Genomic DNA, 24537 nt, shown 5'->3' with positions numbered 1-24537 from the left:
AAACGCCATTTCCGCGTTGCTCTCGGCATTTGGAAGCCCTTGGACTGGGCCTTGGAAGCATACGATATAACACGTCAGTAATGATGCTCCAGATTTACGGCCATACTGAGAGCTCTGGCAACGCTGCATTCTCCATACATAACCACCTGGGCAGGCATGAAGGGGCTGTTTTCGTAATTTCATATGGCTTGTCCTCTCGACGGACGTGAGGGGATGGGTGACCGGTGAAATGACGTGGCAAGCTGTTGTGTGACACGAACTAGCCCGATGAAAAGCATGTGCAGCAGGGCTTTATCAAACGCTCACCAAGCCATAAGCCCGCCATCACGCTCTAAACCAATTACATAACACTACGGTCAATTAGCAAGTTAGTTATCTTCTCAGTATGTCCGTTGGCCGTCGCTAAACATATCACAGATTCCACAGCACCCACCGCAACATACACAATGAAGATCTCCATCATTCCCATCTCGGCGGCAGCAGCCCTACTCATGCTCGTACCCATGGTCTCAGCAGGCCCGATCGGATATGGCATCTGCCAGGCCGGCTGTTCTGCAGTGGTTATGGCCTGTTACGCTGCAGGAGGCGCGACTTGGGGTGCCACGCTTGGTGCGACGGCTCCTGCCACTATCGTCGCCTGCAACAGTGCTTTCGGTACCTGTCAGGCTGCATGTGCGGCGGTCCTTCTAGCTCCGACACCCTAGAAGGTAACGTCACATACTCCAGTTTCCAACCCAGCTAATGCTTCATAGGCGAGCACTCTAGCTTAAGCTAGTCGACGATCATTCGCATATAGGGTCAAGATCTGGTCGGATTAGGTCTGAAATTGTTTCGAATAAGTACACGACTATGAGAAAGAGATGAGTGATATCACGAACAGTGGGACTGTTAAGGAATGAGATATGATCACGAAGTGGTAGCACTGAACATAGTGGTATGGCAGATGACAGTCTCAACCGACAAGCCCAGCTACAACCACACAAACTCTTTGCACAGCTTCGATTCCTGATCTGTGTGCCATCGTGTAGTCTTTTCTGTGAATCAAAACATCCCTTCCTTCATGATCGACAAACTATCATCAGCTCAACTGACCCTGGCTCTGACCAAGATCGGTGACAGTGTGCTCATCAAGACATCGTACACAGCAAGTGCCACAACGGATGCAAGATACAAATGACCCGCCAGTATTGCCAGAATAAGGAATACAAAAGGTATCATCTCAAATAAATCTGTGGAATTCTCCCATTCGCAGGCTATGAGTGAACCATCCACACTGTAGTACTTTGCTGTTGTTGACATGTACTCTGTCGCATCTCTTCGAGGACGAAAGAATGAAAGAAACCAATTGTCTGACCACGAAGCGAGATTTTCCCTAGGCTTTTGGAATCTGACATAAAATTGGGTTGGGAGGCTCTGAGCTATACGAGGTCTTTTGAATGGTTTAGCGATGACCCGGCAAATTAAGGTAAATGCCGGGTCATCAATGCTGCGCTGTCCACAGGACTCGTATACGATATCAACTCTTGAGTACTTGGGCAGATATTCCCACCACGATAAATTCAGGGTGTCAAAGTTCCGCCGTGGCTGCGCGGCCTCGTTTCGTATGACCATGTTCATGTGTCGCATGTCCAGAGCATCGACAGACAACGTGTAGTTTGGATTTGCACGCCGAATGAGGCAATACGAGCGTCTCAAGGCTTCATAGTCGATCTCATGTTTGATTGTTCGACGAGTCCGGCGGAGGCCGACGAAAGGCCGTTTGCCCAGAAGTCGAAAAGACTTTTTACCATCGCTCGTAGGTAGGAAATATGAGTAAGACATAATGCGCAATTCTGGGGGTGATGCTAAGAACGGGAAGTAAGCCATCGGAACGATAACTGTCATATGTTCTGACGTTGGGCATGCTAAGATTTGGTATCCTTTTGTGATGTGTTTTGAGAGGCGGCGGGGCTGTACATACTGCGCAGGCAGCAATGCCAGGGTTAACAAGCGCATAGAGAAGCAGGCAAACACCGGCATATCCGTTGCCTTACGCACATTGGATGCACCCATGAGCAAGCAGTTTGAGACCTCGACGCATTGCTGTATACGCTCATGATTACGACCGAATTTTGGGCTGAAAGTCGACCCTCGAGATAGTAATGTGAAACACCAGAAATGTAACATTGTGTACGATAACACCCCTACAGCGGGAACAACTCCCATCCACCAACAACTAAGGCCGCAGCGAGCGCTGGCTGAATTGGCACACCTGTTGTGAACGCCGCGTTCGACGTGGTAGACGATTCGGTAGTGGTTGGAGTCGCAGTAGCCACGCTTTGCGCAGAAGACAAGCTCGCCACCGCACTGGACATGCTTGTTACCATAGGCCCATCAGGCTTGGTGGCACACGGGTTCCCATCTCCCCACTGTAGCTGATCCAGCGAACACAATTCGGACTCATTTGCGTCAATCATAGCGAAAGTGCCCAGTTGCGCACAATTGCCTGTAACATTCCCGAAGGTAGTTGGGTCGGGCGCCTTCCACTCGTTAGGCCACGCTGGAAGAAGCGTAAAGAGAAGTTTAGTGTCATGCGAAACACCTATGTCAGGCCGAGGGTGGTCGCATCCTTCATTCACGTCACCCCACAGGATGTACCACCTCAATGAGTAGGCATTTCCTCCATACTTCGGTCCATGGACCCAATCCCTAGGATTCGTGTGGTTGACAAGGATATATGGCGATCCATCAGACGTTGTAAACGTGGATGCATTATGTGAGGTAAAGCCTATCGACCATTGATCCTCTATGACACCTCCTGGTATTGGTTCGTCGAGGGTGTGGTACGGCATGATATCCCATGCGAAAGTGAAGGGGCCAAGCTCAGCAGCCGCGGTCAAATTCTGGAATGCGAACACGATGGGTAACGATGAGGTAAAGTCGTACGTTTCATTTTCGCGAGGAAATATGACGTCGATTTCGACAGCTGGAAGGTTTGATGTTGGTGCTGAGGTTTGCGATGATGATGCGGGCATGGAGGACGCGACAGCCGTTGCCGCGGTCTGGGCAAAGGCTGATCGGCAGGCAGCCAAGGCTGCGACTAAACACCAAGAACAACGGGCCATCTTCAGGGAATATTTTTGGGAGCAGCTTCGAAGGACGCAGACGACAGCGTCGCTCAATGAATGTATTGATACAAAAGTGAGTTGCACCTCATGCCCAGGGGCCAGAATCCTTTGCAATCTTAACCTGCCGCGCTCCCTTCTTAGGCGCCCAGCTGGCCGGTCACCATTAGTGTTGATCTCTCCTTTTATGGAAAATCCCCAATCGTCCTCTAACGACACCGAGTTCATCTAGTACTAAAGCTTAAAAAGAGTAGAACTCCACCTCAGCGATACCTGTTCTGGCCGGAATTGTTATAGCGATGGGGAATCCTCCATAGTCAGGATCCTCATTCGGCATCATCGCGTTGGCTCCACTCCTCGTCTCATCGCCACCTAAGGTCCTCAGTGTCCGTAACTTTCCTGTCGCTATGTCTTCCACGACCTTTTCTTCGTTCTTCAGAATGCCGTTAAACTTCGTGTCAGCCCTAGTCGATTGGCCCATCACTTGAAAGCCCCAACCAATAAGCAAAAAGCGTGCTCCGCCACGATAAATGACCATGCCGCTACCGGTCCCGGGCTTGCCAAAAACGAAAGAACGCTCAATAGTGATATCCCAATCGCCAAAACGCTGCTTGATGGGTTTCGACGGATCTTTGTCGCCGGTGAATTCGTCAAAACAAAAACCCACCGACGAGCCTGGGTTACGTTGCGCTTCCAGTACGATTTGAGAGACTTGTGATAGCAGCCCATAGTGCTTTGTGTAAGGATTAATTTCCGGCTCCAAAGTATCGATGCCAAAGGGACTGGCTAACAGAGCCTGGAATGTTCCGTAAGCTATCCAGATGCGCCGAACCCCGTATTCATCTCGTCGCTGCTCCGGGATGAACAGAGTATTTCCACGATGTCGGTACTTGCCGCATAAGCTAGTGTACTCATTAAGGTAGATATCGGGCGCGATGAATTCGAGGTCAGGTGCGAATTGCAGCCAAATATCGAGGACATTGACTGTGCCGCCACCTGACGGATAATCTCCTGGATGACCGCCACCACCAACTACAATGGGGGTATCGTTATCGGCATCATCTCCCGCATAGTTCTGCCATACATTCGTGTATAGCGGAATGGGATACTCCGCTTTTCCAGCTGCTGCTACGCGGTTCACGTAGTGTGCATAATGATATGCCATGAAGAGCTCGTCAGTCCTGCTACTGACGCCGAACACTTCTTCCCAAGTGCCAGATTGTGGCTTCGATCGTGCGACAAAGGTCTTGAGATTGGCTTTTAGATCGGGGTGTAGTTGATCGTAATCGCGGCTCAAGAATTGGAGAAGTTCTGCGGGCACTGGTTCGGAGAAGACTCTGTTGGCCTCGACACTTCCGTCGCGACTGTCAAACAACAGGCCGACTTCGTTTTCGACTTGCACCATTAACACAGTACTATGTTTCTCGTCTACCTCTTTGAGGTGACTAAGCAACTTTCGGAATGCTTTTACGTCCGCTTCAACGTTCTCCTGATTGAAAAGGGACAGCACATCCGCAACCTCAATCACACCTCCCGCCTTTCTAAGTTCGGCACGAGGGAAGCGTTCTGGATTCGTCTTCACCCATGATGGGGTGTACGTTGATCTGCCTAGCCATGTACGTGTCAGGGTGTGGAGAGAGGCCGCGAAGATGTACCAACATACCATTTTTGAAAGATCCGAACCACAACAAGATTAGGTGCAAGCCGTGTTCTCGAGCGCCCAATATGACTTTGTCCAGCTCTTCAAAGTCGAACTTTCCCTCTTCAGGCTCGACCATCTCCCAACTGACAGAGCCAAGTAGAGTATTGACATTGGTTGCGACCATCTTGGGCCAGATCTCGCTCATGTATTCGGCAGACGAAAGCGACGAGTTTTGCAGTTCTCCGCCCAACATAAGGTATGGCTTGCCATCAACAATGAGTTGCTTGGTGTTGTCATGTTGTCGGACGTGTGGAATGGTCGAATTGGAAGCCATGATAGATTAAGAAAGCCCAGAGGGTCCGCGAGCATGTGCAATGTCTGGAAACGAAGACACGTCGTGCATCGCCAGCACCCAGAGATGCAGGTTCATCGTACAGCACGTGGAATCTTGCGGGGCCGCTCCAGCGGGGTAGTACCTACCGAACATAGGAGTAGGACATTTACCGGTGCTAGAAGGTGACGAGATCGGAGCGTGCTTTGATGGATAGGTGCCGACGCTAAGACGTATTAGGTTAATGCTGTGCTTCTCCCCTCATCTTACCTTGGGCGTCACCAAAGTGCAAGAGCAACCGGACTGTCAAAGTTGCGAGCTGCATATCAATTGCCAGTGCTCTTGTCGTTTGGTTCACCTCTCAGGGACTCTGCCAGCTGTCGAAGAGATGCCTGAAGACATCCACACCCACGTCAGGAGCCCCTCTATGCTGCTGTTACTATGAGTATCTCCTTCTTGTCTACTACATGAGATTCATTCCCTCCAGAAATCCCTCGAAACTACCAAATCTGTCCCACCCACCTAACTCATCGACGACCTGCTTGCTCCATGCCACACCCTTTGCTTCTATGTATGTCTCTGACTAAACAGCTACGCCGTTCCATAACCAGCAAGAGGCACCTCTCAAGTAGCCTGTGAAGGCGCGCCTGGCCCTCTTCCTCCACTCTGCTTATCATCCGCATTATCCTTGCGCTTGGGAAGATTGGAGTCACCCCCAGGTTTACCCTCCGGCTGGGACGCCACAGCGTTAGGATTGACATTCTCGGGTCTAGGAGCCGGTTCGATGTAGAATTGATCCGTATCCTCAAAGCTGCCAGGGTCGTAGACAGCAGCGCTTCTACCATCGTCGCGAGGAGACGACTGATCTGGAACGCTGCTGTGGAAGTTGTCGCTGCCAAAAGGTGTGTAACCGCCCGTTCCCGCAACCGCTCCTCCAGTAGCTGGATTCGTGTATGGGATGGGGTATTGTCCAGCATATAACCCCCGCGTCCCCGTGCCGTTGGGAGGAAATCCCTCATGAGCCCGAAATTGATAAGTTGTCGGGCGCCTGTTGAGCCTGTTCCTCTCCCTCTCTTCCATCGGCCCAGAGTTTCTACCCGCGGCAATCCATGCTCTTCTCTCCAAGTTCGCTCTCTCCCTCTCCACGTCTTCCAGCCTCGGTGCAAACCTAGGCAATATCGCATTAGCACGAGCGCGATTCATGCTAGGGTCAAGGGAACTCTCAGTTCCCTCCAACGGACGGCCAACCCCCTGCGTGTAAGGCGTGTTTCCATAGGGATCCGAGTTTGTCTGACCATGCGCCCTGCGTCGGCGGTTGGCCTCGCGGATTTCGGCAGCTCTGCGCGCGAGGCGAGATGGCGTTGTTTCTGCAGTGTTGGTCGTGTCTTGTCCTTGGTCGTGGCCAGTCAAAGGTGGTTCTTCTGAGATTGTGTTCATTCGACCAGCGCGACCGGGGCCGGTTCCCCGACCGGCTGGAGTACTGGAGTGGTCTTCGCCCTCGTCGACAGGATCGTTGTCTTCTTTTCGGCTAAGTGGGAGGCCATCACCGCCGTCTTGCCGATCGCTGTGCGTTCGATCCATCTGATGAGTACAAGGCTGAGCTATTCGCGGTGCTTCTAGAGGTCTTTCAGACGGGATTTCTAGACATACTTATACTCATAGTTCTGGTAGCAATAGGTACCAATCAGTTTGTCGTTGGCGCGCTCAAAGCGGCTAGTCGTGGTGATGTAGTCTTGTTTGTGGGCATAGAGGGAAACACCAAAACCTGATCTTTGTATGCGCAAAGTATGGTCTCAGGCGAGACCCAGCTGTTATTTGTCGTGAGAGATGCGTCAGTTTCGAAGACGTTGCAGTACCGCATGATGATTGAGATCATGAAAAGGACGATATTATCATGGCAAGTATTGTGATAACACTGAAGTCATGTCGCAAATTAGTTTGTATGCTCCTTGCAAGTACAGGAGCTTGATCGTTGTATTAGTATTATCGAGTTGGTGTATGCAACTCCGCCCACCCGCAACTATTCTCACCCCCAAAGTTACCAACTGTAGAGCTGGATCCGTAGAAACTAATTTAGAGCACTGCATCATCGCCAAAGTGCTTCGCATACATTCCCAGCGCCTTGATCGGGAAGATGAACTTGTAGTTCGGATAGGAAATCATACTGTTCTTATGTTAGCCACCATTCATCATCAATCAATTAGTACGTGAACTTACCAAGACTTATTGAACACTCCCTCAATAGCCTCCTGCAGCCACTCTCCGTTGGCTTGCTGCCTCTGCATGATGAGCTTGACAGCTCTCTCGAGCGGCTCCTTGTGTGGAAACCCGCCTTCAATCATTGCGATGACTACCCAAGCAGTCTGCACAACCTGACTGCGCGGATGCTGCTGCCAGACACCGGTCTCACAGCTCTTGTACGTCTCGCCCCAGCCTCCATCTTCCATTTGCTTGTCGAGGAAGAACTGACACGCCCTTCTCACACGTTCAGAGTTGCTGTACTGCTCTCCAGAGCACTTGAGTGACTCAAGAGCAAACATGCCGGCATAGGTAAAACAGATACCCCAGCTGCCGTACCAAGATCCATCTGGGCGTTGGGCGGCGCGAATGTATGCCACCGCGCGATCGCGGAAGGCAGAGATTTCGGCGGCACGGTAATCGGGGTAATGATGTTGGAACATGTCGAGGGCGGTCACGACAGCGGTTGTGCATTCAGGGTAGTCATACTCGATCATGATGTTGCCGAAGACTTCCGCTGCGTTAAGATGTTCAAGGAGTACGCTACCCCGTGTCGGCTCATAAGAAGCACAGCCACCAGAAGCGTTCTGCATAGTCAGCAGGACGTCGATGGCATCTTTCACGCGGCGTTCGTTGATAAGTTCAGGGAATGCGTTATCCCTCTGGAGGATAAGTGTGCTCTTGAGACCTTCGGATGTGCAGTCGCTGACTGTGTAGCCCTGCTTTCGTGTACTGAAGCCCCAGGCACCTTTGCGTTGTTGACGGTAGCATGCGTGCTGGTCTCTGGTTTCCTCAAGAATCTGCTGGTCTTCTAGGAACTCAAGACTCTTTGTGAGCATATGCTTCCATTTCTTATCCTTTGACCAGCCGCAAGAGTCAACAGCTTGGATGAGGAACGCGGTGTCCCACGTCTGTACACCGTTTGTACCGTTCATAAGCATCCCTTCATCCTTTACCCAGAGGAACTCCGGAAGTGTCTTGAGATGCTCGCGAACAGCATGGGACTTGGGTCCTTCTTTGATGTAAGCAGCCAACATGTTCATGGGACCGTTGACAGGACCCAGATTGGCGAAGTCGGTGTTCTCATCCTCGGCTTCGATCAGCCACCATACATGCTCTTCAGCCCGCTTCACCATCCAAGTGGGCCTGATGTATGGGAACCATATAGCGGCCATGAACCAAAAGAGGACCTTGAGCATCCAAGATTTCGCATGGTAGTTGTCCGCCGGGGCAATGGTATTCCGCCGTGCGCCAAAGTTGATGTTCTCAAATGGCTCCATCAACAGTTCGGCCCGCAGTTGACGTGTAAGGTCATTAAGCGGGTATGACCACTTCTTGGAGTAGACGTAGGACATGGGCAGAAAGACCTGTCGCATATGTATCCACCACCTCCACGGCGCGATAGGGACCCAGTCCGGCAGCAGCCACAGCTCAGGTGGACAGGGATTGACAACGTCCCATTCCGTCACACCCAACACGCTCAACCAGAACTTTGCCCAATGCGGACCGTTGAGCGCGCCACCCAGCTTCCAAAGTGTGTCCCGCGCCTTCCGCATTCTGGGGTCTTCTGCGTCGACGCCAAGCAGCCTGAGGACGGTATAGTTCATTGCCGTACCAAACACGGTACTCTCTCCCTCGATATGTAGCCCCCAGCCACCGTCTTCTGGATTCGCGCGGGCAAAGAGGTAGTTCTTGATCTCGATCGCATGCGACGCTGGTATCGGTGTCTCGGTGACATACCAAGTGACTACGAGGCCGGGGAGGAGGAACATGGGACCGCCGTATTCGCAAGCCCAGTTGCCAGGTGGGAGTTGGAGTTGGGAGAAGAAGGTGAGGCCATTGTGCGCAGCTTCAAGGGGTGTCTTTGCGGGTGTAAGGACTGGTTGTTTCTGAGGTCAACGTCAGTTACCGGTGTCTGCACGGTTGAAAAAGGTACACACGCACCGTGTCGAGGCCTAGGAAGTACTTGTCCGCTGTACTCTGCGGCCATGACTTCATTTCCTCGTCGCTTTGCAGATAGTGCCATGTCTGACATCCCCGGTCGTCCTTGAGCCTCCATCTTGTGTAATCTGTCTTTTCATCGCCCTCGTGGCTCTTGGTCAAGCCTACCGCGTCGTTCAGTATCTTCTGGCTCCCGCTGCGCTTTGCTGCGCCGTTAGTCATGCCATTAGCGTGCGACATGATGGATTCCTGGTCTGCGAAGTCTTCAATGTTGTCCGACACCCCTCCACTCGTACCGGGGAGGCGTGATGGGGGTGACATGGCCTCGTGCTGGGGTCGAGCACTCCGGGTCGGACGTCTTGGCAAACATGCATCAGTAGAGGCAAGCGCGGTCTTGCCAATCAACCTTGGGACGTGAAAGAGAGTGGATGTGCAGCGCAGATCAACTTTACTATGAACTAGTAGACATTTACATTCAGACTGTCTGAATGCGATGCGTAGTTCGCATTCGCAAACTTTCTGCTTCAACAATTCCATAGACCCTGAACGCGGGTCCTCCCATCCCTGCCACGTACATCGACCAAACCTTGAAGCCACTGCAAAGACGCATGTCAACGACTGTCCCAGCATCCCCTAACTCTTCGAAACTCGCGCGCGCTCCCGATCTACCATCATCCCCATCACACATGCAGCCACTTGCCCTTTGTCGCTCCTGACTCAACAGCCGCACATCAGTCTTGGCAGGCACTCCCGCGGCGAAGCGCGCGATCGACAAAAAGCTGACCATTCGGCTCACGCAAGGCTTACATTGCCGCCCCCTTTCAAAGTTACGTGCGCAACGTGACGCACAGATCGCCAATCGTCGCATCGCGGGATGAGGAAGGATCCGAGGCCGAAGTTCTGCATCGACGATGAGCTTGATGGAGCCATGACTTCATTGATCGCATACGTGGACTTGCGTTTGGGAGGCGTACATGCTGAAGGGAAATGAAGATCAGCATGAGTGACGAAATCGCGAGGTGATGTAGAAGTGATGTAGGCATGGGATCATTGTGAACTTGGGGATGAACGATTACTCGTGCTTGTATTCAACGCTCGCATTCTGTTGGCGGCGGGTATGATGTGGTACGTATTTACAGATACTACATGTCGAGTATCGAACGAGCGAGAGCCTCCAGGGCAATCGTTCTGCACGCTCAAGACTGAGGAATCCGCCAAGAAAAAAAAGAGACATGAGCAACATAGGGAAAAATGCATGTGCCATCCAAACAAGAAAACACCGTGTAGTTGCTCTTGGAAACGTGCCATAGACAAGGCCGTGAAATGCTAAACATGCTTCGAGAGGTAAAAAGAGAAAGCGGTGAATCGTGGTCTTGTGTATGTGGTAATCGTGTGCTGTGGTGGTAGTGGCAAAATAAAATCGTTGTTTCGGGTATCGCAGAAAAGGTAACCTCTCATCCATACGCGCTTGTTGGGTATGCGTGATTTCAATCGCTAAGATCGGGGTTTGCGACGAAGAGCCTCGTCCCCATGGTCATGGTCCGCTCGTCCACACTGCCTCTTCGAACCAGGTCATCCTTGCTGCCCTTCTTATCTGTCGCAGCGGGTGGCTTCAACATTCCAGGCGCTGGCATTTGCCCCACGTCGCCAAAGTTGCGTTCCCCACTACTGCCACTGCCTGTGCTTGTGTTGGTCTTGGTATGTTGAAAGTAGCTGTTGTCGTTGGGCGCATTGACGTCGTATTCGGCTGGTGAAGGGGTGGGCTCTTCTTTGAGGTCGGCGAGCTCGCCGTCCGGGGATGAGTTTAGCGGGGGAGTGCTGTTAGAGGATATGCGGCCGGTGGGGTTGGCGTAGGACATGCGTCGTCCTGAACCGAGCGAGGAACGGCCTGAACCTGTGCGGTGGTGGTACTGGCCATTCTTGACTGAACCTGCGTCTTCGTCGTCGCCCTCGTCTACCTCGGAAGCACTGAGGCGCATAGGGACACCAGACCCTGCATACGTGACAGGTGCATATAGCGATGCTTTTGGCAGACCGTGGTGACGCCCAATCTTGGACCGCACACCGCCGGTCATGCTAGATCCTCCTGAAGCACTTCGCGGGGGAACGTGGTGGGGTCCGCCTGCTACCTCCATGTTTGCCCGCATCTTAGCCTGCCGTTGCTGTGCAAGCATGCGGGGGTCCTCGTATTGGGCCCGGTCACACCACACAGTAGCCTTTTGTTTCCGCATGAGTGCAACGTACGAGGTGGGCGAGTTGCCGCCGGAGCGGGTGGACGAGGAGCGACGGAGGGCGCCACTGTTGGAGCGGTTCGGCGTGCCAGTGGTAGAGCTCGTTGACGAGGTCGGGGTTCGGCGGAGACTGCTCTGGTACTGGGTAGGGTATTGCGAGTTCATGGTGCTTGCGGTGGGTGACTGGGCGGGGAAGATGCCTGAGCTCGTAGTGCGCGTTCGTGAATGTCCTAGTTGGCCGTCGTTGTGGTATTGGTGTTGCGGGGGTCGCACCGATATGCCGGGGTTTGCTATGGGTTTACGGCGGAGAGGAACAGCCCCGTAGGCAGAGGTTTGCGGGGGTTGCGCCATGACAGCCTGCATGATGAATGGCTCTGCTTTCTTCGCGTCACGACTCACGGAGTGAAACACAGATCAGCGCGCTGACGTCGGACCGACAGCGTTAAAGAACAGACAATGACGTTCTTTTTGGGCAAACTAGCAAATTCTCGGCTGGCAGTGAAGGGGGGTCGGTGGTGAAGTTGTGCTGCGGCGTTGCGACTGATGCAATGCACTGACTCCCACTGCTTCCGGGTATGGGCTGATGTAAGGTAATGGCCACAGGAATTGGTGATGCTGATGATACGCAGACGGCACACGGAGCAAGCGAAAGCGGCAACGGCGGCAGGGCAGTCGAGGCCCGGCGGGAGGAGTCGAGATTGGAGGGATGATGTGCGAAGATTTGTGGTGCTCTGGCAGGCGTGTCGAGTCGTGGGCGGAAAGGGTCCTTAATAGCAATGGTCCAGTCCAGCCAGAGCCGCTAGAAAAGCTTACTCTAAAGAAAGAACAGGTCAACACGCGCGGTTTGAGAATTGGGGAAGACGGGTAGACGCCAGCTGGGCTGCGAGGATCAAGCGTAGCACCTGCATGGCGTCGAGGCGCGCGAATTGCTGACTTACAGATGGATGCGGCGGCGAGGTCGCGAACTAGCCCACCCGAGAGTGCAGCAGCGGCACACGCAGCTTTTGAATAGGGAAGTACAAAAAGAAACGTCGGGCACTGTGGGCAGGCCGGTGGGGAACAAAGGGAAGGGCGCGTGTATGGAGCAGTCAGACTGATGGCAGCAGAATCGGGACGAGTGCGCCCGCAAGAGGAAGCGGCCGTGTCTTGTATCTTAGTATCTTGGGTACTCTCCGTGCTTGCCGTTGAGGGCGATCGCGCTAGAAATGGGTGAGCCGACGCCTGGGAACCACGTCTCCACCGCGCAAGTGTCAATGACGAAAGGCTCCTCTGCAGCGTCGCCATGGCGCTTTGCTACTATGCCATCTCCCACGCGCGATCCAGCATGTCCATAGTAGGCTCAAATAACGCCACAAAACCTGAATCCGTCGCGCGCGAGAGGCCCCTCAAGTCAAAACAGCCGCCCCAGCCAGGCGGAGTCGCGTCCGTATACGGCTCCCGACTACTACCTTGAGCCTTGCACCCCGAGCATCCCGGCTGCGCTGCTGCATACATGTCGCCAACTTCACGAATCCCGCGCGCTGCCGAGCTGCTCCTCTCCGCGTCGAATCATCGGCAAACGTGGCTCGAGCATCGCGGCCTGCAGGCCCCAGTTAGCTGTGCATGATCGCCTCTGGTTGCATCCCGCCTTTCTTTTGGAACCTCACTTTTTACGAGCTGCGAGTGCTACGTCTGACACATCGCTCGTGACACCGGCTATAGTGTTTCATCCTCTGGCAAGCATGCCCTGTGCCGCCTTCTTGCCTCTGAAGCCATGACCGCGAGCACTGTCTAATTGTCGCCCGCACCCGTCGCCAGCAGACTGCCGGGGCCATCATCGCGAGACCTCACCCCAGCGCACATCTGACCGGGATACAACCAAGGCCCTGATACCGTTTCATCTAACGTGATGTGTTGAACAGCCCGCTCGCAGGCCTTGCTCGTCCGCTACTTTTGTCTATACTATATCCCAGAGTGGGGTTGCATGCACATCGATGCACCTTCAGCCGTTCCCCGCTCCCTAGCACTGCGCGCTCAACCATGGGACATGCTGCAACGCCAGCCGAGCTCCTCCAGATCGTGATCTTTGCGACTATCCGAAAAATGTTGAGGCTCTTTTTTCGCATCACCACCATCGCCGTCTTCGGTCAATTCTGCCCGGCAGATCCGCTTCGGCCTTCGCCGAGAATCTTCTAGTAATAGGCATTGCCACCTCCTGACCGTCATCGTCAATACCAGCCTGCGTCTCTGATGATACCCATCAATAATCACTTTCTGTGGAGATACGAGCCTTTCGGTGGGTATTCATAGAAGGAAAATTGGAGAACAGCCCGTACAAAGCGCAAGTGTACCAGACTCTGCGTTTGTGGCGTCGCATCGCGTAGCGGCATCCTTGAGCGACATCGTGCTGCGAACGCCGCCACGGAAAAGGACCCTGAAGAGCTGAATTGTAGATCATTGCTTGATTGTGCCCTCGGGTCTTTGTCACCCCGCGTTCGGTCGCATGTCGTTATCGCCAACCTCAACTCTCCGAACAGATGTCGTGCGTTGTCGACCTTGCCTCAGCTTCGATGAGGCTTTTGTTCCGGCTGCCATTGTGATGTTGCACGCCTAATAGGCCGACGACCCGCTACCAAGCATCTTCAATCCGGAGGCGCAAAGTCCAATACATTGACGGCACATGATTCGTATCTACCCACCTTTTCTACACACCATCACAGTCCACAATGCCAGTAAAACCCAAGCCCTTGGTTTGGAGGGTTACACAACGTCCGCAGATCTCTCACCTGCATGCCAGATCGCACACCATCATTTCTACGCTCATTTTCTTTAGCGGCTTGTGTACGAGTAATGCCCCTTGGCCACGACAGCACGAACGCAGCACAAGGCTCGGTTTCTGCCGTGCTGACGAGAATCGCACCTGCATCGTGCTACGACGACTGGGTGTCGTATCTCCAGACGGGGTAATTGTTATCGTGAAGGCTACTTTGGGCAATGGGCTTGCGCTCGGGAGGCAGCTGGTCCGGCATTTGGGCCTTAGTGTCGGTCTTGTGCCGCTGTCATCGGTACGATAACTCGTGGTCCTTGGTGTGATGAACATTGCCGACTGCATGAGGGGTCCTCCAATATCTCAGACAACAGCATCGTACGACCGAAATTGTGCATGCACAAGTCGTGCATTCTCGCAGTACATGGGTATCGAATGAGGTGGGGCATCGAATGAGATGGAGCTTGCATAGCTCGTCCGGAGATAACATTGTACATGCGCCTCGGTTCTCCCTATCGTGACCCCACTAGATTATATACTATCGCTCGCTCAGATCTAGTAGACGTAGGGAATCAGCTGGTACGGAGTCCTCTGCTTGAAGTCCTCCCATTGCGCACCATAGCGCTTCTCGCAATACTCGTTAAGTATCGGGATTGCCCGCTGTGTGAAATCCCACGCGAAGAAGGCTCCTACTAACGCACCCAACGTGTATCCTCCTCCGACCATGGCATAACCCGCTCGCCAGATTGTGTAGCCACCGTAGTTGATGTGGCGCGCGAAGTTCCAAAGACCTCCCGTGTAAGCTTTGCCTTTGTTGTTGGGGTCCGCCTTGAAGCGCTTGCGTTGTATTTCTGCGACAAGTTCCGTCACGATGCCTACGACGTATAGCGAGCTGCCGACGAGGAGCGCGGGTTGTGGGAAAGTGGCTTCGGTCGAGGCGGAGGTAGCTGATGTGAGGAAGGCGTAGGTGCTCAGACTGTTAAAGACAGCGTTGAACAGACCCACCGCGATGGCGCCGTTGACTGGCATTGGCTCTCCGGAAAGTGCTGTTACCCAGATGTTCTGCTTCACAGCTGCGCCAACCGCCATTCCGAGCAATACCAATCGGTATGGTGACAGGCCCAAGCCATCGATCAGAGATATGCCTGTATGCGTTGGCAGTCCGGGAGGTAGTGTTCGCAGACCTACGCGATGTAGGACAGATGTGCCGAGGCCATGCGCGAGGATTGAATATTGAAGGACAGGCTCGATGCCGCGTAGGAGGAAGAAGGTTACTTTGCCAGCTGGTGTGGGTGTGTAATCGCCGCGTGCAATCAAATCCTTCTTCTTCGATTCTTCTGATCGAGGATCGTTCGGGTTGCCTTTCTGGCCTTGGCCTGGCGCCATTGTGCCAATTGTCTACGTAGTACTGTCAACGTTAGTACTGTCGTCGCAAGGCCGGCTAGAGCGGGGTTACCTGGCTACTGCTGTGTTCAGCTTGAAGGATTAAAGTGCAATGGACGGTAATTTTGTAGTCCAACACCGCCAAGTATATAGTTGTTGTCTCCTCGGCCAGTCGAAGCGCGCTCGGTCACTCGAAAGCGCGAGCTGATCAATATCTGGTGGAGGATCAAACGACGGGCGGGTCATGACGTATACGCTAACCGCTTGCTCGGGCCCATTGAATGCCGTCTGTGAGAACAGGAACCTGCTCGACCCCACGTTCTAAAATTCTGCTGTTGAATGTATGCTCGCCATATATATGAATTGATGAAATAGTCGTAAGATAGCTCGTCGGCAACTCGAAGCAGATAGGCCGAATTCCCTCGCTGTCCGAAAACAGCCTAGTGTGCGCGTGTTCCCGTGATGATTTACATTAGCGCGTCAGGAAGCGCGTGCGCGCCCAAGAGCCCCTCATTCCATTCATCTTGACTTTGTTGGGACGCGACCAAGCCTTCTATTGATCCGCATCATCAATTTACTTACGTTCGTCTTATAGACCTAAAGACGCCATTGTTGAATTCCTCGATTTGCTCCTGTTTACAAGCCCCAAGTGCCCCTTCGACGTCAAAGGCTCGGCAACGTTCTTGCGACTATGATGAGGATGTTGAGGCCTCAAACGTGCGCATCGACCAATTGTCCGCCTGCTCTGCGTACACAGACGGTATCCGACACGACGCTATCGAGCTTTTTCACGCTCGAACATTGATACCTTTATATCACAAATTGGCGGCACTGTTTACGATATCCACCAGGTGCTGTTGGAAGCAGGCACAGCACTTGCTACTGCCTTTGGCATGTCGCATACTCATTTCAAGCATAAACAGCTCTAGCAGGCCCAGCACGATACGATAATCCCCGATTTACGTACATCGGCACGCCTACAATGACCGTCACCTTCGGCGCAATTTGCAGTCTTCTACAAAGCGTCGAGACCATCACGACACGACGACCACGGTCACTTGCCAAGCAAGAGAATTACCGTATACGTGAGACAATCTCGCAGTGGTTCCTCAATCAGAGAGAAGCCCTAGACGAGCCCGATACAAACGGGGGCGCCGTCTTGTCTGCTCTCTTTCCATATCGAAGGAAAGATCGAGTCTACGGAATGCAATCGCCATTACTTGCAAAGAAACTTGCAAATCTACTTGCCTTCAATCACGGTCAATTAGCTCTATTTGAGGGCTGGCATACAGGGAAATACGGTGACCTTGGGGCGTATGTCGAACGAGCAATGAAACCCTGGGATGGCACATTCGCCAGCAAACGTGCATTTCCGATCGAACGAATCGATCGATTGCTCGAACAATTAGCAGCGAGCTATCGGTTCTCCGACGAGGTCATCAGGAAGAAGCGTAACTCGGATTTCCAGACCGATACCGAGCTGAAGGAGATACTCGTAAGACTCGAGTCGTGGGAAGCAAAGTGGTTGGTGCGTCTCGTCCTGCGAGATCATTGTACCGTGGAGCTTGATGAGAACTTTGTTCTGGAGCGCTACCACTTTCTCTTACCAGAATTGTTGATGTTTCAAAATGACTTCGACGCCGTCTTCAAGATGCTCAAAGGCGATCTGAGCTGCTATCCCGCAGTACCAGAGCACCCAAAGCAAAGATCTATGCGTGTCGACGCGGCACAGAAACTGAGAGCTATTGTTGGAATCAAGGTGGGGCGTCCGACGTTCCACAAAGCTTGGTCTTTCAAGCACTGCATGCAGCTTGTGGGTCAGCGCGCTTGGGCTGCCGAAGTGAAGTACGACGGCGAGTATTGCGAGATACACGTTGACCTGGACAATGCACCTAATGACATCCGCATCTTTTCTAAAAATGGAAAGGACGCAACGGCGGACCGAAAGCCTTTGCATGCTACGATTCGCGAAGCCCTCCGTATCGGTCGACCAGACTGCGTCTTGAAGAAGAAGTGCATCATCTTGGGTGAGATGGTACTCTACAGTGACAAAGAGAAGAAAATAATGGGTTTCTCAAAAATCAGGAAGCACATCACCCGCTCTGGTTCCTTCATCGGCACGCTTCAGGATTCACTGCCGCACGAGTGGGAGCATCTCATGCTCGTGTTTTTCGACATCCTTGTGCTGGATGACGAATCCACTCTACGTCACTGCCTTCAAGACCGTCGCAAGATCTTGAGGAACCTTGTCCATGTAATCCCCGGTCGGTCAATGCGATCGGAGTGGACACTTTTGGACTTTAAGACAGGGGATGGCATAACAGACCTTAAACAGATATTTGCCCGGAACCTAGCCGAACACCAAGAAGGACTAGTTCTCAAACCGTTGCATGCGCCGTACTTCCCACTTCTGTCAGAGCAAGGGCATCGTCAAGCAAGTTTCTTTATCAAATTGAAAAAAGATTACCTCGGTGACATGGGTGGTGAGAGAGATTTGGGCGACTTCGCTGTAGTCGGGGCTAGCTTTGATGCGCAAGTCGCGGCAAAGAGTGACTTGAGGCCTTTACATTGGACGCATTTCCATTTGGGGTGTTGTACGAACAAAGATGCGGTACAACGCACGGGTGCAAAGCCAAAGTTCAAGATCGTTGCGAGCCTCAGCCTCGACAAGTGCATACCAAAGAGCGATGCGAAATACATGAACGTTCAAGGTTACATCCGCCTGTCTACCCTACAAGACAATGGGTCGACCCTTGAATTCGAAATCCAGCATCCCAAAGGCTATGACAGGCGGAAGACCGCAGCATTCACGAAGCCTTTCGTAGCAGAGATTCTTGGCGGCGGCTTCGAGAAGCTCCAAAACGAATCCTTCGAAATGTTGCGACACCCCAGAGTCAAGAAGATACATCATGACAGAACTTGGGAAGATGCTGTATCTTTGGAAGATTTGGAACGTATGGCTGAGGAGAAGTGGGAGGTGCCTGATGCTAACCAGCTTGATGGGCATGCTCGCGACGTTGCCTTGCTGGTGAAGAAGTACACCAAAGAGATGGGCGGGTCTCAAGCGACGGTAACGACCGACGATACTACGCAGCAGACGACTCAGCGAACTACACCTCGCTCGTCGCCGGTGACGCCTCGCCCGACGACCACACAGGCCATTAGCGAAGCGACGCCCCATGGCGCTACAGTTCAGGAAACGCAGCAGCATACTTGCACCACATTTTCAAGTTCTCCAGATTCTGCAGGTGGTAGCACACAAGGTAAAGGAACACGGGCATCTCGCGAAATGCGGATTCTTGTGAGAGAGGACACAATAGAGCGTCTGAATACCTTACGTCCTCCTACACCAATGTCGACGGCATCTGGGGCGGCCAGCTCGTCACCACTCATATCTAGTGCGGTGTCTAGCCTTTCAACGGCAAGCAAGAGGCGCAGCTTCATGGACATGATCAGCCCACCCAATGCGAAGCGGAGAAAAGCACTGGTTCCCTTACAGTGTTCAGCGAACAACCGCCATTTAGGCCAGTTCGATTATGACTCGCAAGAGGGGGTCGTTCACATTTACGCCAAAGAAGGAGTCAAGGTACAGATACATGCCGCATCCCGAGACAACGAAAAGGGTAGCTAGGAAAGCATGGTCTGAAATTCGCTGCTCCATGTAATCATCGCTAGTTGTTGTCGCGCAGTTTCGCAATTTTATAGAAATAGGCCTGGATCAAGATCGATATGATAGTCTGCTTGATATTACTGATTCCCGCATGTCGATGTCTCTCGCTCTTCTTTGATCGGTTCTAAAGACAGAATTTTACAGAGTCACAGTCGTAGTGGTGACCTAGTACGTTCGCGAATCTGTCTGCGTTGATGTGATTCCAATCCGCACATTACGTCTCGTCAAAACTTTGGGAAGCGAGAATGCCAACCAAGGTACCTGCAACCACGAATTTTGCTACTCCAGTCGAATTTCATATAGCATCCACGCACACCATCTTGTTGTCTATTTCATTCATCTTTCTTTCTAATACCTCAAGTACCGACTATATCACCCCAAGTACCAACTGTATCACCCCAAGTACCAACTATATCACCCCAAGTACCAACTACATCACCCCAAGAACCGACCACATCGCGACCATGGGACCCAACTCCACGGGTAGAAGACGTGTCAGGGACTCGGCATTTAGACATAGATCTGTATCCATATCTCTCACGCCTGCGGCGCAAGCTGAGATTCAAAACATGATGCGGCCTACGCAAAGCTCCAGCATGTCTATGAGCCATTTGCAAACCTCGGCGCAAACACCTCCCCGTATACAAAGTCTTACAATCGACACTGACGAAACTTTGCCGCACTTTCCCAATGCACCGGTTCCTGATCCGATTAGTCCTGATGATTTGCGAAGGACTGATGTGATACTCGCTCTCCATCGGCATCCAGTATGGAATGCTTTACAGGAGGCCCCCACGCGTCCTGCCAGACAAGAACGCGCAAGTCGCAACCCAGGCGTGGTGGGAGATGGGCGAGTTATTGAGAGCGCTAGGCGAGATGTCCATGAGACTCGGCCAAGCTATGCGTTCAGACGCTCGGAAGCCATGCACGAACTATTTCGAAACCTCGACCTCGACCCAACAAAGAGCGAACTCGACGAGAGCACACTCGAGCGACTTGCAGCAGCCAGTAAACCTTTTCAATGTCCGATCTGCTTCGAAACTGTGGCCAATCCTACTATCATCGTGCCGTGCGGCCATATCTTATGTCAGCCGTGCCTTGATCAGATGCGCAGGATTGCCTTGAGCGACAGAAAACGGATGCGATGTCACTTCTGTCGACAAGATTTGATCATGTCCACTGACTGGAAGTCTGTGCGTAACAAGTATGGATTGGAAGAGAAAAGTAGGGATGCTGTCAAGCCGCCTACTGAAAACGGGCAAGACGCAGGGGAAGGAGGTAGCAGACTTGGTGGCATAATATCGATGTTGAGAACGGCTGTGGATGAGAGGCTGGGGTAAAGCACAACGATATCCCAAGGATGTAAGGGACGCGGATGGGTTGGGGGGAGAGGCGTGGCTTACATAAGGGTCTGAAGTAGGTGGAGCCGTCGGCGGTTGTGTTTCGGCTGCATGATCCTTGTCAAGCTTCCAGAAGCCGCTCCAGGGCCCATGCACCGTCACCACCGAGCGCGTGGAACTTTGGCTAGCCACGACATTCAAGTGACGCTTGACACAACCAATCTCCCCATTGCGCCTTCTGCCTGCTGTCTTTGATTGATGACTCGGAGTTTGATACCCGTCCACACGTCCCCCAGCATGCGATAGATGTGCCCCCCTGCCCACCCATGCCGCCGCCTATTCACCACCCCCGACCTGCGCCGCCATCATGTCTTCCCCCGATACCCCACGGAGATCGACCGAGAGCTTCGAGTTCTTGTCGCCGAACCCACCGCAGGGCGCCTTCCCGTTCCCATCAGCGAACCATGACTGGACAAACAGGCCCAGCTCCACGGGCGGGCGCTACAAGCCGCGACGTGGCTCAACCGCGTCTTCGATACACTCGGTTGGGGGCGCACTCGACAGCGGCTTCAAGAGCACCATGGGCGCGGTGAGAGAGCAGAGCAACAATGCCATCTCCACGTTGCTCACGCCGCCCATCATGCGGACTGGCATGGTGCCGCATACCACTGCCACAGCGACCGCAGGCCACCGCCCTCCATCCACCAAAGACATCCCGCCCGTGACTCTGACAAATGTACCCCACGTCGAGCCCTCCACCTTCAATCCATATCTGTCGCAAGTCGGCGGTTTGTACGACGCTTTTCAACGCGCAAAGGCCGAAGCCGAAGCAGAGGCCGCCCAGCCGGTGAGGAGAGGGTCCAAGAAGGAGGACGCGACTGAGTCACCAGCGGGGACACCTAATCTAGCAGGTACACCCTTCTCTTCCAACGGGCCACCGAAACCGAAGCGTCGAACGAGCGGATCCAAGCGCGCACTCCCAGCCATCACGCCGCTATCTACAATACCCAACATCTACTTCGACGAGAACTTCCACCTAGAGAACCCGCGAACCTTCGACGTAGTGAGCGAGCGATCCGAGGTGGTGAGGCCAGCGCGGACAACAAGCAACGATGATTTTGGGGCAAACGGCTCTCTGGACGTCCCACAACCTCCCGGGCGGAAAGCTCTGGCCACGAATGCGATTCTACAAGAGAAGCTATCGTGGTACATGGACACGGTGGAGGTGCACTTGATTTCGGCCATATCCACCGCATCGACGTCCTTCTTCGCCGCGCTCGGCTCCCTCCGCGAGCTTCAGACGGAAGCATCAGATTCGGTCGCGAGGATAAAAGGTCTCAGGGAAGACTTGAAGAGGCTGGATGAGCAGATGGCAATAGGAGGCTTGAAGGTCGTCGAAATGAAGAGGCGGAGAGAGAATTTGAGGAGGCTGACAGACTCGGTCGACCAGTTACAGGCTGTCATAGTCGGACTCTCGCACTGCGACGAAGCCGTTGTCGGCGGTGACCTTGAAACCGCCATGGCCCGGATAGAAGTCATCGAACGACTGATAACAGGCGCGCTGGACACGACTGATACTCAGAGCACCTCGTGGCTCGACTCTCGATTACCTCCGCAGTTGATCGATTTGCGACACTTGAGAGCACTGGACGGAGTTTTTGAGAACATTACCGAGCTCAAGTTCCGCGTGGGCAGAGGCTTTGAAGTACGCTTTGTTGACACTCTGCTCGCAGACCTGCGAGAGCACGTCAAGCGAGTTCCGGCTCATGATACCCTGGAACGATGGACAGCTGCGTCGCAAAAGGCACGCGGGGGCAACCAGAAACCGAAGACGACTTTACCAGCCTACATGACGACAGATGAAAAGCTGCGAGCGGAGCTACGAGCTAGTCTGTATGGCCTGAGCGGAGCGCAATTCACCAATCAAGCTAGCGCAACTTTCAGGGAGGCTATGATCAAAGAGATGAAAGTTCTCATCCGGAAACATTTGCCGAGCTCATCAGAAGACGATACTGGTTCTATGGCTTCTGTGTCCACAAGAGGCGGCCGAGGAACTAGTCAACAGGACAAGAATTCGATCCTTGCGCGTAATCTGCGCGCAATGGATCCTGAGGACGCCGAGGTCTTTTTCGCTAATATTTTCACCAACATTGGAGAGGCGCTCCGCCGTCTAAGCACACTGATCAAGGTGCTTCTTGATGTCACAAGCGGCGTAACTACCCCTCCCGCCTCTGCTGGTGGGCTTCGGTCTCCTCCAAGGAGTCCGTATATGCACAGTATCGATGATTACGTGGGCAATAACGTGCCAGCGCCAAGCTCCAACGACCTGCAGATGGAACTTATGCAAGCTCTAGATATGTCAAGTTTGTTAGGCCAGGCTGTCGACGCAGCACAGACACAGATCACCAAGCTCCTCAAAGTTCGCTCAGAAGCTACAGCTAATCTCCCATTGGAACGCTTCCTACGGTACTTCAACATGTGTCGGCTTTTTGCGGATGAGTGTGAAGCTGTCTCAGGACGTTCCGGTGCTGCACTTAAGGGTGTGGTGAACACCCACATCAACGACTTCGTCTCCAAATTTGCAGATTTCGAGAAGCAAGAACTGATAAAAGCAATGGATTCAGATCGTTGGGAACCGAAAGACTTTGACGCAAGCGACACTGAGGTCCTAGCACGGTTGTTGAAGGGAATGGAGAGCGACCCGCCAAGCTGGGCCGAAACTGGTGACGTTCTTCGAGAGATCGAAAAGCCGACCACAAATGGCACTTCAGTGCAAACAAACGGCGCATCCGAAGAGAAGCCCAAGGAAAAGAACAAAACCACTATCCCCGCCGTTGTGGACGAGGAGAAGTACACCATCTCCGAATCATCAACGGTCGTCCTTCGAGGTATCGAGCGCTTCGAAATCTTGGTCTCCGCCATGCCAAGTATGACTTCCGAAGTCTCTACCTCCCTTTGCGACTACATTAAGCTTTTCAATTCCCGACTTTGTCAACTGATTCTCGGCGCGGGCGCCATGCAGTCAGCTGGCTTGAAGAATATCAACACCAAACATCTCGCCATTGCTTCTCAGACACTTTCCTTCCTTGTCGCCATCCTACCTTACATCCGCGAGTGCTTCCGGCGTCGCACTGCATCAGCTTCCAACAAATCCTCAATCGGCGAGTTTGACAATGTCAAGCGCCTGTTGTACGACCAACAGAACCAAATCCACGAAAAGCTCACAGGCATCTTAGCTGGGAGGGCGAAGGTTCATATGCGCAGCCTCAAGAAAGTGGAATGGGATACTGAGGCTGAAGTCAACAAAGATGTCAGCCCCAGCATGGAGAGCTTGACCAAGGACACGGTGACCATGCATAAGGTGATTAACAAGTACTTGAGCGACATCCAGGTCCGCATGATTATGGGACCTGTATTTGAGAGCTATAGAGAGGAGGTTGGTGGTGTCATCAAGGAGGCGGCAGTGAAGACGCCCGGTGGTAAAGCACGGTACGTGACAAAGTCAATTTCGGGAAGTGTATGATAGCTGACACCACTCAGATTGCTACGCGAGGCGAAGCTATTCGATGCGAAACTCGGGCCTATCGACGGTGCTGGCAACGTTGGCTCTCATCTCATCGGCCTCGTGGTCAGCAAAACAGTCGCGCAGCCCAAGGCGGAACCCAAGGTGGAGCCTCAAAAAGAAATCGAGGAGAAGAAGAGCGAGGAAACAGAGCAGAGCACAGAAGTGGAGGCCGAGAAAGCGAGCACAGAAGCGACTTGAAGTGAGATAGCATTCGAAATCAGTTTCCAGTCGCAGCTGCTACGGAATGACGGTTACACTTCATTGGATTAGGTGACGATCTCGCGATATTCATCGCATGGTCCCGCTGCAAGGAGAGAATGACTCTTCAGTGGCCTGACCACATCAC

General features: G+C 53.1%; 7 protein-coding genes across 7 annotated transcripts; 2 read left to right on the top strand and 5 right to left on the bottom strand.

Annotated features, from left to right (window-relative positions):
• Positions 1 to 3345: 3345 nt before the first annotated feature.
• J4E83_000901 (uncharacterized protein) lies at positions 3346 to 5080 on the bottom strand (the record flags this gene model as incomplete). Its single annotated transcript, XM_049327858.1, has 2 exons — positions 3346 to 4712; positions 4768 to 5080. 2 exons carry the CDS (start codon positions 5078 to 5080, stop codon positions 3346 to 3348), a joined length of 1680 nt encoding a protein of 559 aa, XP_049192376.1.
• A 621-nt stretch (positions 5081 to 5701) lies between these two features.
• J4E83_000900 (uncharacterized protein) lies at positions 5702 to 6658 on the bottom strand (the record flags this gene model as incomplete). Its single annotated transcript, XM_049327857.1, has 1 exon — positions 5702 to 6658. The coding sequence occupies one exon, from the start codon at positions 6656 to 6658 to the stop codon at positions 5702 to 5704; it is 957 nt and encodes a 318-aa protein (XP_049192375.1).
• Positions 6659 to 7150: 492 nt separating this feature from the next.
• Positions 7151 to 9577, bottom strand: J4E83_000899 (uncharacterized protein; the record flags this gene model as incomplete). Its single annotated transcript, XM_049327856.1, has 3 exons — positions 7151 to 7241; positions 7295 to 9204; positions 9260 to 9577. 3 exons carry the CDS (start codon positions 9575 to 9577, stop codon positions 7151 to 7153), a joined length of 2319 nt encoding a protein of 772 aa, XP_049192374.1.
• Positions 9578 to 10743: 1166 nt separating this feature from the next.
• J4E83_000898 (uncharacterized protein) lies at positions 10744 to 11850 on the bottom strand (the record flags this gene model as incomplete). The annotated part of the gene is made up of 1 exon (XM_049327855.1): positions 10744 to 11850. The coding sequence occupies one exon, from the start codon at positions 11848 to 11850 to the stop codon at positions 10744 to 10746; it is 1107 nt and encodes a 368-aa protein (XP_049192373.1).
• A 2938-nt stretch (positions 11851 to 14788) lies between these two features.
• Positions 14789 to 15619, bottom strand: J4E83_000897 (uncharacterized protein; the record flags this gene model as incomplete). The annotated part of the gene is made up of 1 exon (XM_049327854.1): positions 14789 to 15619. The coding sequence occupies one exon, from the start codon at positions 15617 to 15619 to the stop codon at positions 14789 to 14791; it is 831 nt and encodes a 276-aa protein (XP_049192372.1).
• A 979-nt stretch (positions 15620 to 16598) lies between these two features.
• On the top strand, positions 16599 to 19247 carry J4E83_000896 (uncharacterized protein; the record flags this gene model as incomplete). Its single annotated transcript, XM_049327853.1, has 2 exons — positions 16599 to 16604; positions 16719 to 19247. 2 exons carry the CDS (start codon positions 16599 to 16601, stop codon positions 19245 to 19247), a joined length of 2535 nt encoding a protein of 844 aa, XP_049192371.1.
• Positions 19248 to 20993: 1746 nt separating this feature from the next.
• On the top strand, positions 20994 to 24389 carry J4E83_000895 (uncharacterized protein; the record flags this gene model as incomplete). The annotated part of the gene is made up of 2 exons (XM_049327852.1): positions 20994 to 24115; positions 24167 to 24389. The coding sequence occupies 2 exons, from the start codon at positions 20994 to 20996 to the stop codon at positions 24387 to 24389; spliced, it is 3345 nt and encodes a 1114-aa protein (XP_049192370.1).
• Positions 24390 to 24537: the final 148 nt, after the last annotated feature.

The sequence above is a fragment of the Alternaria metachromatica genome (genome assembly GCF_023757995.1).
Source record: "Alternaria metachromatica strain BMP 0045 chromosome Unknown scaffold_2, whole genome shotgun sequence".
NCBI lineage: Eukaryota > Fungi > Ascomycota > Dothideomycetes > Pleosporales > Pleosporaceae > Alternaria > Alternaria metachromatica.
This window is presented reverse-complemented; position numbering and strand designations above follow the sequence as displayed.